Here is a 16,046-nt window from a genome sequence, read left to right as displayed (position 1 = left end):
TAAACATGTAAATAAACGATTTCGAATTAACTTTTGTTACTCAATTTTTTCAAGCAGCGTATCACGACTGTGATTACTTTACTGATAATTCGTTTAACTGAAGTATTTAATTACCTTAAAAAAATACTAAACAGCTAAAATAAATGTTTTTGGTTTTACTCTTTTATTTTGTTTCAATAGTCAAATTTTATTTATTATATACAATATTATTCCAAATTTAAATGATTATACTATTTTACACTAATAGATAGTAAAGGTAAATACTGACCACGGTTTCGAAAAGAAAATACTCTGCTCTTAGAAAAACGGCGAAGCAGCACGTTTTTGTCTAATTATGTAATTGCGTACAATATCTAATATTATATGAAGTATAAGTACAGTTCATTTTCATTCCTTATTTCTCACATGCATTTTCCTTCACGAAAATGGTATATTTGATTCAAGGCATAGAATCACGCTCTCTAAAAGCGTTCACGGTCCGTAGCCCAGCATTACCGTTTATAGGGGATTGCCCATCAGAGCCGTGTACTGAAGTAGCCGGTAATAACGCTTGTTGCCTTCTCGTTTCCACTTAACCCGAATAGGGTTGTGTGTAAATAAGGAAGCTCCAGCGTGTTACTTTTATAAAATGCAAAAATTTTTATATTATATCTTCTATTAATGTAATTTAGGTCGGTTTTAAAAAAGGGAGATATCGTTAATAAGTACTTCAACTTTTAATATGTAGTCTAGTTTTTAAATGTCTGTACTTTTATTAAATTTTTTTATGATAAACTTGTTTCGTTTATAAATATGTATGTATATGACAAAAACGCATCAAGCTCTAATGTTATGAATACGCAAGCACTTTAAATTTAATTAATTTAAACAAAGCAATGTTCTTATTGAAAATAATAAACATACAATTCATCCAGTAAACTATTGGACTACACGAACTCAGCCGAACCTTCCATAAAATGAGATCCATTGACACTTAGAGTTGCTGTATGGACTTTATTATTAAATGTAACTTGTGCATTAACTAGTTTTATGCAAATCATGATACAGACATTGAGTGCTCTGACGAACATTAATCACGTTATACTGTTAATGTTTGTGTTTTGTATAAGGGTTCCGCAGACGCGGTTAGCCGAATTGATGGAGCGAACTTCCCTCTTAATTACGCCTTGCTCTAACTCTGACTAAATTTAAGTAATTTCAAATTGAAGTTCAACATTCAATGTATCGCTTTTATTATGAACAAGAATGTGAAATTGATAACTTTTACGTAGATTATAAAAAGGCGGTGTAACTGAGAAGCATATTAAAACCTTTTTTGAAACGCGCTACATCTGATATAAGTTTTATGTTTTAATAGTAATTTTTCAGTCAGGCATTACAGAACAAACATCTCATTTATTATTATTAATTTATAAAATTGTAATTTAATAAATTGATTATGAATCGAAATAAAAATTGATATATGCACCCTGTTAGAGGCTTTAAGTGGTGGCTTTTCAAAATTTTATCATAATATCCAGTCGGTCTTGAATGTAAATATAAAATGTTGTTTTATTAATGAATGCTCCTCAAATCATTAAACTTAATTTATAACGACGAAGTATAAAGATATAAATGAAATAAATTGTCATTTGAATTGATGGTTTCTATATTAAATTCTAAACGGTGTTCACGTGTTGATTTCTAATTAACTTAGTATATAGATAGTTTGTGATATATTGCATAATAATGCTGGACAATGCAGTTCACGCCAAGTTGGACATTCATTGTGGCCGACTATAAATTAACTTATAACTATTCACATAGTTTATTAGCTAAGCTCCCGCTCCTCAACTATGTATCGTGGGAATATAGAGATTGATAGGATGTTAAGCGAAACCACGGAGACTCGCTTCCGTCAGGCATACATACATTTTACTATAATGAGTAACGCGAGTGACTAAAGAGGTGTTTGTGCAGAATGCAATTACTTAGTGATAGTGTTCATGTATGCTTGTTGTAATGCAACTCAGTAATTGTAATGCGTAACCCTATTTAAAACGATGTGTTAACAGCGGTATGCGAAGTAAAACATCTTGTTAGAATTGGAATGTCATGAGGTATATGTATGAGGTTTTGTTTCCGTACTCTTTTAAGGCCATTATTCATTTGAAATGAATCTCATATTCAGCTGTTTATCCTTTGTGAAACAGGTAAATAAGTTCGGATATTAATATTTATTTACCTTAAGATTTTAATCCGAATCGAAACAGCAAAAACTAATACTGCTCGGAATGTCTCGGTAATTATCGGATTAAAACCCGCATTAAATTTATGGACAGATTAGTGGTCATTCGCGCCGTTTAAAGTTAAGTTAAAAGAGAAAATTAAATATCTCTAATAATAAGATTTGCGAGGACAACTACCGACTAATGGAAGTGACATTCAATTTTATCGTTTATGTACCTAACTTCCAAAAGCAAAACTAATAAGTATATGTGGTGAAAGCGTTTATGGTTGAAAGGTTTTTGGCCATTAATAAATATTTAATTAAAATCGGTATCGCAAGTTTGAATGTGATTTGAATGTTCTACCTGGTGTTGCGTGTAAGGGCTCGGTGCCGCCGCGTAGGGCTGAGGTTGCGGCGGCGGATAGCGGCAGGGCTGCGGCGTATACGCCGCGGACCACTGCTGCGTACCGCCGCGGAACTGCGCGCCCGCGCTCGCCATGCGCGCCGCGCACGCGCCCGCGCCTGCGCCCGCGCTCGCGCTCGCGACCGTCACCGCGCCGCCTGCGCCGCTCGCGGAACGACAACCGACGGTACTCTGAAATTAATAATAAAAATTTCAAATACAAAAACTACTCATTTCCCAAAAATATTGTTGTATTAAACAAATATATATGTAAAAAAAATTATCCGGTTTTACCTATCGATTATTTTTATAGAAATCTATATATTTTTCTAACTTGGCAAAAATAAAACGGATCTGTTTCTTCTTCTAATTTATTTAATTTAGAGTAGTTGTATAACCATGTCATTATTAAGGCCATAAATACTAGTCATGTTATATAAATGAGTTAGTAATAAAATCATAGTGTTCATCACTTACTTTATGTACAATTATTATCTATCTATTTTATTATTCCAAATTTTAAGTATATTGAAAATGTTTAAAATAATTATCAAGAAATTTTATTATTTACTTAAGTCTTGTTGCAATAGTTTTAAAAAAATAATACCTTTCAGTACAAATCGAGGCTATAAGATACATTAAATAAAAACATTGAGGAAAGCTTTAACGTGTAAGTTGTTTTAAAGGGCGCCTCAAGATGCTGCGATACTAAGAAAAGCACTATACCATTTAATACGTGGATCGATTGTTCGGTTCATGTTTTAATCAGCCTTAAGATCCACTCGAGTATAAAATAAAAAGGTTGCTCTTAATTCTTGACTAGCTAAACACCCGGTTTCACAGGCATTAAACGAGTGTCTAACAGATAATGCCGTCATAACCTAATGTCATCTTATTACTATAGAGATATTCCCACTCGTCTTATAATTGATCTTATATACATTTTTGTTTACTCATGTACTATTTCAATGTTTTAATTTTTTTTTCAGAAACTACTATTACAATTCCAAAATGTAAAGAGACTTCTTACTGTATTGAAATATAACGAAAATAAACGTTAAACGTTGGAGAAGCTACCGGACAAGCAAATGTGAAAAGCGACGTTGTATCAGTATTTAAACACACATATACCTAAGTCTATATAAGCAGTTTATATATATAAACAGTTGTGTTTTCTTTATAATAGTTTCTAGTAATAAGAACGAGGCCTTAGAAAGATCTTCGATTTCCACGGCCTTTAATATGTTGCGTCATGTACACTCTGACGTAGACATATGACTGTGAGAGATTGGCATCTAGGCATCTAGTGCTCCGACAGCCGTAACGAAGCGCGTCTTGAAGACTTTCGCAACTGTCTGGTCTACCTTATCATCATAAATGGGCTCTGCTTCATCTTTAGTGCAGTAATTTCCTATATAACGCAATCGCTGCATCGTGAGGTTACGAGGTTATAACTTTACAAGAAATGGAACTAATAACACTTTAATAAATACAGTGCGGATTACATTGTAAGAAATTCACGTTGAAAATTTTAGCAGTTTTCAACGTGTACTTTTCATTCTCTTATAAATATTGTAAGCATGTTTTTGTAATTATTAAATCTTTTAAGCCATTTAGCAGTCGAGGAATATGAATTACAACGTTTAGTATATTTCATATTTGTTATTCGAGGCGAGTGCGTTTACCGAAAATGAGATTTATAGTGGCATTAACAATGTATAATTTCACCCGACGACCCCCAACTTCGAACATAATTATTTGAGTCACGGAATTCCAAAAATCGTCCGGGAAACCTGAGGGATCAACGACGTGTTTCTTTATTTATTTTTTCACACAAATAACGTTCTTATTCTTCATAACTATTTTTTGCTACCGTAAAAAACTAGGTGAGTAAGACTGTCGAACGATAAGCCGACAATCCGCTTAGCGGGCGTGGGCGTGCGGTCCAAGGAATTAGGGTAAAATATAGATTCCTAATGATTGTTGCAGTGACATATCCTTGAGGGTTCCAGGCCTAATGTACAATATGGGCGGCTATAAAACCAGCGAAACATGATATCTTAATTCTTGTATTTTAATAAGATTTAAATAATATGTAATACGAAATAATATTTTCATTCGAGGTTTTATCCACGACTGAAACTTTCCTAAAAGTGAATGTTCGCTACGAGTGCGTTAAGGCGGTCGCGACGATTAAGCCAATTATATCTAATTGTACTTACAACTTTAATGATTGAACATTCCTTGGCTCGTAATTTGTCATTATCTTTTATTTTAGAAACGTTTTTAGGCCTTTATTCCTGCTGCATAGACAAAAACTCGACGGATAATAAACATTTAGAACCGTAATAATATTCCGATTTGAGATAATCTTATTATTTCATATCGACCAGAAGTTTTTTGTCTGGCATTATTTAGGGTGGATATAAAAAATAAACTAGAAAGCTAGATCGTGGACGCTTGTCATCTAGTGGTAAGGAATATAGGATTTTCTCGTAGGAGATTTAGTTTTATGTCGAGTGGGAAGAATGGCGACGGTAGGTCGCGACAATGTCTCGGCGGCGCGCCGTAAGACGCTCCTTTTTGTATCTCAAGGACGATAGGTTTTGAACTAGATAGCTTTAGATCGAGGGGGTTAGAAATTGCCTTGATCTATATTGTCTTTTACATAAAACCTCGTTGATCGACAATTATTATTCATTTGTTTCTTTATTGAACGTTTAAACAATATGATTTGCAAAAAATAATTGTAAAACTATTCACTGTATATATTCTGCTAATAGTTTTGAATATTTCGTAATATAGTATTGAATATTTATAAATAGGAATTAAACATTTAGATACAGCACACATCGTGTGTAATAAAGAGTGTGGGAAGGATGTTATGGATGATCTTAAGTCTTGGTATTTCTCATAAGCATATGACCTTGAGAATTATTGCAAAGTAATTTAAACTTCAATGTTTGTTAAGATAACTTGTGCTGAAATGTGACCAATGGTGATAATCTTTTTTCATAGAACATATTTACAATTTAAAGAAATATATCGAAATAAGTTCAAAGCTTCTTCTTAAAAGAGATTAATAGATAAAAACCGTGTTTATTATTAATAATTGTTCCTATTATTATTAAATGTTTTGGATCAACTTACTTTATTTCTTCTATTCTTGATGATATGATCGATAATGGTCTTCCCTTAAAATGTCATGTCAAAAATTTAATAATAATATATGATAAATATTATTATTAATTTTTTATCAACTAACAATCGCGTTGTATTAAGTATATAATTTCCCTTATAATTATGTTCTATTCTGTTACAAAAATAATGGTTTATTTTAAAATTATGTATGGCCTGGAGAATTAATAAAATGTTTTTGAATTTCCATACAATATTTCCAGCTTAGTAAGCTACTTTACTGATGCTGTCAATATGGGAGGTTGATATACGCTTGTCACATTCATCTCAAAATCATCTCAAAAGTTTAACGCTAGGCTTACACAAATTTTATATCTGATTATTATTCTTATTTTTAAGATCTGACAGTTCGATTCGATTTGAATGGCCTATCAAAAAATCGTAGTATACTTTATGTCTATTTAACTTTTTTTCCAAAGACATAAAATTGTTTAAATATAAAATATATTAGAAGAATTTTATTGGCATTTTAATGGCACCTACTTCAAATAAAAGAAAGTAAAACCAATAAGGTTTACAGCATATGTGTATTGCTTGCGGAAGAACGTTTAATGTTGACACTTTAACGGCTAGCCAATAAGAGGCAATAAAACAGTCCCATGGGCCATGACACATCTTAGATCCGGCTAAATATAGGAACAATTTAAAGAGATTTACAAAGATTATTCTAGTTATACATTTACATCCAGTCAATATTGCGATATATTGTAGAACAGTCAATAAAAAATCAGCGGACATTATCCATACATATAATAAAATTGGAACGTCTGTTTGTTATATTAAAATAGCCCTTTTTTATTCAATGCATATGTATCTATAGACGATACATATACCAAAATAACATTTTTTAAAATAATTTTAGGCCTGTCTGTCTGTCTGTCTGTTTGTTCCGGCTAATCTCTGGAACGGCTGGACCGACTTTGACGGGACTTATAATAGTTATATCAGTTATCTGCCAGAAATATAATTATATTTTTTTTTTCAATTAAAATGCGTACAAGGTCCGGGTTCAGCTAGTAAGGAACATTTTTTTATGATATTGTGTAAATTTATAACAAAAAGACTCATAATAGCACAGTTTAAGCCTTGGCGGTTTAAGTTGCTATCATAGTGTTTTTGCTAAATTGATTTATTGTAAATAAAATACTAAATACATAAATGTATTTGTTCCGATTTCTATCGTTTATCTCTTTACGATGTTTGATTTCACACGTGTCTTGTCAAATACTTAATAAGTAATTTTTATACATTTTGGTTTACAAATGAATTTGTTTGTAGCGTATATATGCTCATATATTATCGTCCGACTGTCTGTCTATCACTCTTGCCAAATTCTTATGAAAAACCATTACATTTGGCGTTTAATCAATTGGCATAAAGATTCTTGAATAGAGATGTTTGGTACAGTTTTTAGTTAAGAAACAGAAAATAGTTTATGTAATCGTACCTACCTTGATATATGTATCAAGCTAGTTTGGGGTGTTTGTTGTACTCTTTATTAACACTATTTATTAATCTTTTTTTTATGGAATAGGTTGTCGGACCATTACCCATATACAATAACGCTGTAAGAAATATTAACTATATCTATATCTATCTATATCCCACCAACCTTGGGAACTAAGATGCTATGTCCCTTGTGCCTGTAGTTATACTGGCTCACTCACACTGACAACAATACTGCGTACTGTTGTTTAGCGGTAGAATATCTGATGAGTGGGTGGTACCTACCGGGCTTGCACAAAGCCCTACCACCACGATCAATCGAAATAATCAATCGAAAAGTTTATTACATGTAATACGAGTCAAATTCTTGTATTTTCCTGTCTTAATTTACTTTAATTTTTGGGTGTGGGAGAAATAATTTGAAGAGATAAGCATGCTGTTTAGTTTAGTTTACTTTTATCTTTTTTTGTAATTAAATTACTTTTAGTATGTAGAGGAGAGTGTATGTTTTATATATATATAGCATTCCTATTAAATCAAGCTAATGTCCATAAACAATACATACATACTAGGTGGTCAGAACGATAGCTTTCCACGACAGAGACTCGCTTGAATTATTAAATATTTTTATTTGTTCGTGTCTGGTATTTTTAACATATTATTCAGTATCGCATGTAACATTGAATTAATATTCTATTGTGTTTCGATGGCAGTTACTAACCAGGTAGGTAAATAGAATTGTGTGACTGTTGCAACGTTAAAAGTGTTATCTTATTTATAGCTGGTAACGATATCTGAGGTAGGGATGTATTTTTAATGTATGTATAATGTAGATATCGATAAATTTAAATGTGAAACCATATATAACTTATCATATACTCGCACTTAATCGAAGTCATAAAAATACTCATCATTTTTCAGAATTGTATGTGTTACTAAGCAATTATCTGATTTGGCTGAAATTTTCTGTATTGTATTAAAGTAAATACGATTGCGTCTTCATCGAATGCTACAAATAACTTTAAAAGAGTTATGTTATGCCGGAAATTCGCTAGTATCTTATAATAAATGAATGTTTACTTAATCAGAACAATACGACTATAACATTTCCTAACAGTAAAACTTATGTGGCATTAATACGTAGTATTTGCTATCACTTGGTCGTTTAAGCTGTTTAATTTAGTATTTGAATGGAATGAAAAGAAACAAGGCGGGGATGTCCTATTATATATACCATAAAAAGTACATATAAGAGTGTTTTATAACCAAGAATATTTAGCTGTATTATGATATAAGGTGTGTTAAGTTGAATCGTCATGTTTTCAAAACAGACAGATTTTCCTCAGTCAAAATATGGGCGGATTGCTATCAGTAAATAAGCTCATATGTAGAAGACTGCAAAATAAGGCGATTTTATTTTTTTAAAATATATTAAGTATAATAGAGTTTATGGTTGTTAATCGAATAAAAAGAATAAGTAAACTTACTCTTTAAAAGTATTTAATTTGTTTATTTGTACATGTAAGAGGAGACTATCTCCATAATGTACTATAATTAAATAATTATTTTATAAGATATCGTATCAAAAATACATGGCATGTAGCACGCAAAATATAATACAAGTAAATACGTAATTCAATAAGATTATAAAAGATATATAATCCGAAGAAGAAGAAAATAGCGGTACAACCTAGATTGCGGAAATTGCGGAATTGGAAAACTAGAATTACTAAATTGTTTCAATCAAAATACTATTCAGTGGTTTGAGTTGATTTTAAAAAACCGAGGTGAATAAAATATATTATTAACGAAAGTGTGTTTTAATATATGTTGTAAATATACGGAAAAATATGATTGTATTATTATGTGAGTATTAAATTTCACGGATTAAAATTTCCATAACGCAGATTTCTTGTGATTTTTAATAATTTGAACACACGACTCACAAAAGTTCTATAAAAATACATACATATTTTGAATACTCGCACAAGGTAAGCTTATAATTTTAATTTTGGAAGGAATGTGTTAGTGTATTTATATGAAACATCACAATAATAATTATGTTGGTTTAAATAGTAACTGCAAGGAAAGATCTTAAGAAGATTGTCATTTCAATATCATATGTCAATAATCCAGGCCAAGAAAGTGAAACTGGCTTGGTGATTATCTTAGATGAGGTCAATTCGTGTCGCTCAGCAAATTAGAAGGCGCCTCAGACATTTCAACCACTCCGGCGTCCACCCCGCCTCCCCCTCCCCCTGATTGCCAGTTCATAGCTGCAAACAAAGCCATGATGACGAGCTCAGTTGTCTTCCCCGAATTCCAAATACCGCCCACAAATTGTTAGTCTGTCAACAATGTAAGTAATTTGTAACGTTTAATCTCTGACGTTGACTACGTATCGATATTAAATTTGCAAGGCTTCAATTTTCCTTGCTAAAGCTACAGCCATACCAGGTGTTATCGTTAATATGGGTCATATAGAAAACGCACACACAAGTGTATTTTTTTTAAATCAATCGGTACAAATATTGTTTCAGGGTTATTTTATCTTATAAATCGCAATGTATAAATTAAGTTGGGAAAAGCAAAAACTCAATTTACTTTTTATTTGATGATAAGTCTTCTGAATTTTCTGCTTATAGGACATTAAATAGAAAATTTAGATTTCAATACGATGAGTCACAAGGATTAACCGACGATGTCAAACGCTTCAAAACAAACAAAGATCGGTTCACATTTATGAGAATACTTTTTGTAGGCAAGTATCTGTTTTTGTAATGAATCACATTCGTGTACAATTAGCTGATTGGTATGAACGGAGGCCCGCAACTTTCATACTACGCGAATACGTGAGGCAATTATTGCATTCAAGTGCGCACTGTTTAATAGATATTTTCTTCACGCAACAACAACTTGAAAGAAATTCGTATAACGTGAATAACAGCGCTTTTCCAAAGTAGCCTGTTATGTTCACGCTACAAATATCAAAGATTTTGTATCAGAGCCACCTTCTTGATAGATTTGGTTTGAAGTACTAAATGCATTTCTTTAAATATGGTACTATAGAATGATGTCAGCCGACTGTAGCGGTGACGCAGTTGGCACATGCCAAACACATGAGCAGTCGATTGCATTTGCACACAGCGTAAATGGCATACGAACGCATATATTTAATTTAGCTGTAAAAGAATGAAATAAAATTAAAGCAAAGCATTGTCGCTTGATTCGCTTGCAAAATGTGCATAGCATGACTGTATCATTTGTGTGGCGTAAAGCTCGTGTGAGTGCTAGAACAGAGAGGGGTTATTATTCAGCAGTTTTTGCTCGAGCGGGCGGCACATTTGTATGCGATCCGCTTCGTCGGTGGCTGCCCGCGAGATTAGCGCCTGCCAGTACCTACCCGCTGCGTAATTAAACAATTTCTGCTTTTGAGTTATTACGTAGTAGTACGCTGCCCTATTCGTCTGTGGAAATATTCGTCCAACGTACATTTTAGGCTTCATTATAGCTAGATTAAATTTTAAATTGAAACACGCACAGAGGCTAACAGTAAAGTCGCAATATGCCTCTAACCACATAACTGGTCCAAAGCAGCTAGTGTGTGTTGCTCGGTAATAAGGAATTTCATAATAGTGGTGCGCTAACGTCCTAACTCAACCATAATGCAAAAATGCCTTATGTACTTTAGCGTGAATGCGTCGTCGCAGAGTGCACACACACACATCGAAAGCGACGCGTGTCGGTATGTGTGTCATCTCGGGTGTAGTGGTGGGTGCGGAATGCGGCCGCGTCCTTCGGCATACGCCGCGCCGGTTCATTTGCACACAAGCGAACGATTCCTATCCGACCAAACGCAGACAGACATTTTATAGCTTCCCAATTTATCATTTAGATATCAACATTTGGCTTTATAGCTTCGGTCGGGCTGATCAGTTACTCTTTGATTGTACATATCCCGTTGGCAGTATTGCCTTTTCGCTTTGTTTTGTAAACAAAGGGGGAGCTTCAGGCGGTTTAATATAACTCTTACTTTTGTAACATACGACTATTTGTCATTATTTTTTACTATAAAACAGCGTCTTCGTAGTCTAATATATTATTTTAATAATAAAATAAGTTACTTTTCATTAGACTACGTAAAAAAGGAGAAGTCGTTTTAATGAAAGGATAATATTATACATATTAAAAATATTAGACGCTCTATGTTTTATCAGACGTCCGAGCAGAGGTCAGTAAACTTTGCGTTCTCAAGCGGACTATGTACAAACTACAAAGAAATGTCTATACGAAGCCACGATTTTTCCGGAGAGAGAAACGTAGTGTCTTTGCATACTAAATACATTGCGGGTTTAGTATCAGATTTATTAAGCGTTCGTGTTAAGAATGCGGCAATATAACGTAAACTATGGAAAAGACGGAACCGACTATCGAAAGATTATGAATATTTAGCCTTTTACACAAAGAGAGCTATAAAAATTCTTCGTCTGAGTTTTATGTTTAAGTTATGTACCTACATATAAGAGGTACAGACTGCAAAATCATGTACACGAGTAATTTATTTTGTATGCGATTATAATATCGATTGAGAGTAACAATTACACAACTAGATTACCTTTCACTAAGATAATTGATAAACGATATGTAATCACAAGATGTTGAAGATATAAATGATAATATTGGCTAAAAATAACTAACAATCGAATACATCATATCATGATTGTGTACGACGTATCCGTTCCGACGTTTTGGGGATTCTTAATTTTTGACTGCTTTTCTGGCATCAGTCCCGTTTTTGCAACACAATGGGTACATTGTGCGCCAATAACTTTTTTATAACTGACGGCAGGCTGGCGACGGATGATACATTATATGAACAATATACCAAACATTATGCACTGTTTAGTACATTGTATAGTGTTGCATATTTCATGCTTTGCCTCGCTATTGGGGTCATTACCGCACCATGCGAACTATTAGGACGTCGGTAATGCGGTTAAGTATGGGACACGATGGGCATGATATGGACCTGTCCAATTACCACTATAATAATAACTTTAAATATTAAATATAGTATAACTATTTGAAACAACAATAAATATATTAAGACAATCGACAATTTTTATACGTTTAGTAAATTGAAGTGAAAGCGTTTTATATATTTATTTTTAAATATATTTGTAATCAAATGATCGGCAAAGATGTCTCATGCGTGGGACTAGTCTTATTAACTAAACCATTCTCATGTTTATTATTTAATAATAAGAAATATGAGATAAGAATTATTATTAACTGTTTTATACGACGGAATGTGCATCGTGAATCATACATTAGTCAGATTGTTTATGAAATTCTTTATGATCGATAAACGCCTGTTAAGGCTGTTAACTCTACAGGTGAATATACTGAGGACAAAGGCGTACTCGTAGGTTATTACGGTACTGATTGCAAATAAATATGGCCGTTAAACATAAGTCATATAAAAATAAAGTGCTATGGTATTTCGTGTAATTAACTGCTTCGTCTCTTTACAAGTTAAAATCATAAAAATACCACGAGTTCTATATAAGTTATTGTTAAAAGTACTTGAAAAGAAATAACTTGATCATAATTATAACTTATATTTAATCTTATAACATCAAGATTCAGACTCCGCAAAGTAAATATATCTTTGTTGAGCCAATGTTTGTATCTCTATAATAAAATCCCTAAGGTTTACATTACTAAAATATTAAATTCAATGTTAATAATAATAATAAAAGAACATTAATTGTATATTTTATCATTTATACAGCGATATTGACGTTATCTCATGCGTATAATTAGTGGTATTATTTGCATGTAGAATTTATTTAATTATGTAATAATTTTGTTTGCATTAACTATGAAATAATTTAAAAAATATAGGTATATATGCTAGGTCGATAACTTTCAGTAAATTCCTGATTTATCTTCTTTTCAAAAGTGTCTGTAACATGATGATGATTCACTTTCTCAGATGACGTTTTATTTTCTTATTTTCTTTATTAGTCTTAAATAGACAAGGAGGTTTCATCATATTTATTTCTCGGTATCTTAACTATAAGTTGAATTTTTAAAGATTAATAAATATATTTAGTGATTAGTGAACGTTGATTTGAAAATGCAATAATATTGTAGAGTTTACTTTCAAAAGGTTTTTGAATCGATTAATATTGTAAGCGGTAGCCTCGATTGTAGTCTAGAGTCTAGACGGCAGATTATTGGAGGACGTCGGGACCCTTTGTAGTTAAATTCGGTACTCTTTCCTTATTGTGAGCATGAAAATAGAAAAGATTGCTCGGCAATAATACTTCAATAAAACATGAATGTAAACAATTGGTATTAACATTGCTTGAATATTTCATTTTGTGAAACATAAAGTCATTTTCTCTTTTGAAGTAATTTTTTGCGGTTTTTGTGAGTTTATTTTTGGTTTGATTACTTTGATTGACATCGTGTTTGTAAGTCCTATATTTTTACAGAACATTTTGACAACTTATTGTTAATAAATATTATATACGGTATAATTTCTGCTTTCTAAATATCACGCAGCTACGGCGGTTTTCACTTGAAACGGCTATTTATGAAACAATTTCATGCCATTGTTGTTTTTGCAGTGTCGATAAAAGTATGTGAGGAAACGTTGTAATCCTCGTCGATTGGGATTACCGACAAACCAAAGGTTACAAAAGATAACTAGGGTCACATCACAATGGATGGAATAACAATACTTTAGAGTAATGACGCATGTGTTATCGATTTCTAATCGTACGCCCCCGCATCGAGTCGCGTCCGACTATTGTGGTGTCACATTCTATACCCGATACAATCGTCCACACGTCTGATATAATTTTACATAGATAGTTACAGATATAACAAATATTATTAATATAAAAAAAAAATAATAAGCTGTTGATCTTGTAACGAAATTATATGCCATATATATAATTTAATCGTGTTTATTTTTTAACTGTATTGATTATAACTCACATTGAAAATGTCAATTTCAATTTGGCAAAACATCTTGATGGTCATATAGAGCAATCCGTTTTAATTCAGTGAAGCAATAAAGAATGTTAATATGCCATTTTATCCGGCTAAGTACACTGCAGACATTTGCCGAGCGAAAACATTTTTGGCTGCGGTTGCAGCCGACGTCTTTATTGCATGTAGGAAATAGATAGCTTCAGTAAAATTACTTTTCATACAGTTAATAACTACGGAACTTCTTTTATGTTATATTATTAATGGACCGTACATAAATCTCAACAATTTTATTGTTATAAAATGCCGTCTTTGCCAATTTGTCTATGTCAACTCTTTAAAGTGACTTCCTATTTTCTTTAAAAAGGACGATCGCTGTTTTCTATGTTATCCCGTATGTTTTCGTAGTCATGCAAGTTTATTTAAATTTAGAAACAGTTCCTTAAATGAAATCTTGCTTTTAGATTCATATCTGAAATTAAAATGGCTTATGTCCTACATAAATCTAATACATGACAGGTTTATATTTACAATAAACGTTTCTATTAACGATTTATTCTATCGGCTTTTTCTTATTTAATTATTATATAGTGAGGTCAAATTATAGATTCGTTCTTTGAGTTGTGAAACATAAAATAATACAAGAACATATATAATTAAACTATTATAATAATTAATCTAATTGTTGTCGTTTTGTAATGTTGTTGCCAGGAATGAATCTAAAATATTATAAAACTATTACCGACTCTATGAATGTCTGGTCATATCAGTAGGACGGCGACGCCCCCATCCACAATCAGTCGTCGCTGTCAACCGTCGATTAGTTCGACCCGTCGCAATTTCAAACAGATAGAATCCCCATGAGGAAACCCGACTTATTTTAAATGGTACTATTTGATAATAGAAACAAATTCTGAACTATCTATTTTTATTGTTTCCGGCTTATAATGTTTGTAAACGGATATGTCATTTTTCAGTTTTTTTTAATACATTGTTATTGAAGGGCGAGATACATTTACATATGCTTATAAATAAATTTAAAGAGCTCAGCTCATCTAGCAGAATTTCATCATGAGGAAACCTGGACACCATGGTTTCCTCATGATGTGATGACGTGTGATGATGATGATGATGATCACTACATCTAGATTTGTGCGATCTACCCACGGGGCTTCCACTGGACCACCTTTGCTCCGTTTTATGAATATATAATCTTCTAATCATTCTTTTGACAATCAGGAAAGTTATAAAAGAAGTTATTCTGAGTTAACTCAGTAATAACGTAATCTATATACAAATATAAAAGCGATATACCAGCTATTGATTAATCACGAAATCTCAGAAACTATAACACCTACAAACTTGAAATTCAGCAGGTAGTTTCTTTATAGGATGTAGACATCCGCAAAGAACTTAGCTAGCTTTCAATTGAATTCCATCCCTAAAGGAGTAAAAACGGGGTTTGAAGTTTGTGTTTCATGAATTTTGCTCGAGTAAATCCACAGGTTCAGCTAGTAGCATAACTGTTTATTAGGGTTAGGCGTAGTTAAAAATTAATAAAAAATACCAGCGAGTTTCAGTGATTTATCGCTTATGCCCCTTATTTACGGAACATATTATTAAATCTAATATTATTCGACGAAATCACGTCTTGTTAGTTCCGAGCTTATCTAAAACCGTAATCGGTTAAATGAAAATAAATATCAATACGAGTTAAATGAATAGCCATAATGTATTGTTGTGTTATGTATTGTTGGAGTCAAATTGTATAGGGGGTGATGTCCT

At 32.4% G+C, this 16,046-nt stretch overlaps 1 protein-coding gene across 5 annotated transcripts in view; it reads right to left on the bottom strand.

The window, feature by feature from the left end:
- LOC124534389 (protein alan shepard) overlaps positions 1-16,046 on the bottom strand; it is a 135,694-nt gene that overhangs the window by 15,228 nt on the left and 104,420 nt on the right. For all 5 annotated transcript variants that reach the window (XM_047110240.1, XM_047110237.1, XM_047110238.1 and 2 more), the window contains exon 2: positions 2,574-2,804. In XM_047110240.1, coding sequence (XP_046966196.1) covers positions 2,574-2,804 — 231 coding nt within the window. The remainder of the gene's footprint in view (positions 1-2,573; positions 2,805-16,046) is intronic.

The sequence above is a fragment of the Vanessa cardui genome, chromosome 12 (genome assembly GCF_905220365.1).
Source record: "Vanessa cardui chromosome 12, ilVanCard2.1, whole genome shotgun sequence".
Lineage (NCBI taxonomy): Eukaryota > Metazoa > Arthropoda > Insecta > Lepidoptera > Nymphalidae > Vanessa > Vanessa cardui.
The sequence above is the reverse complement of the archived record's forward strand: the minus strand, read 5'-3'. Positions and strand labels throughout refer to the sequence as shown.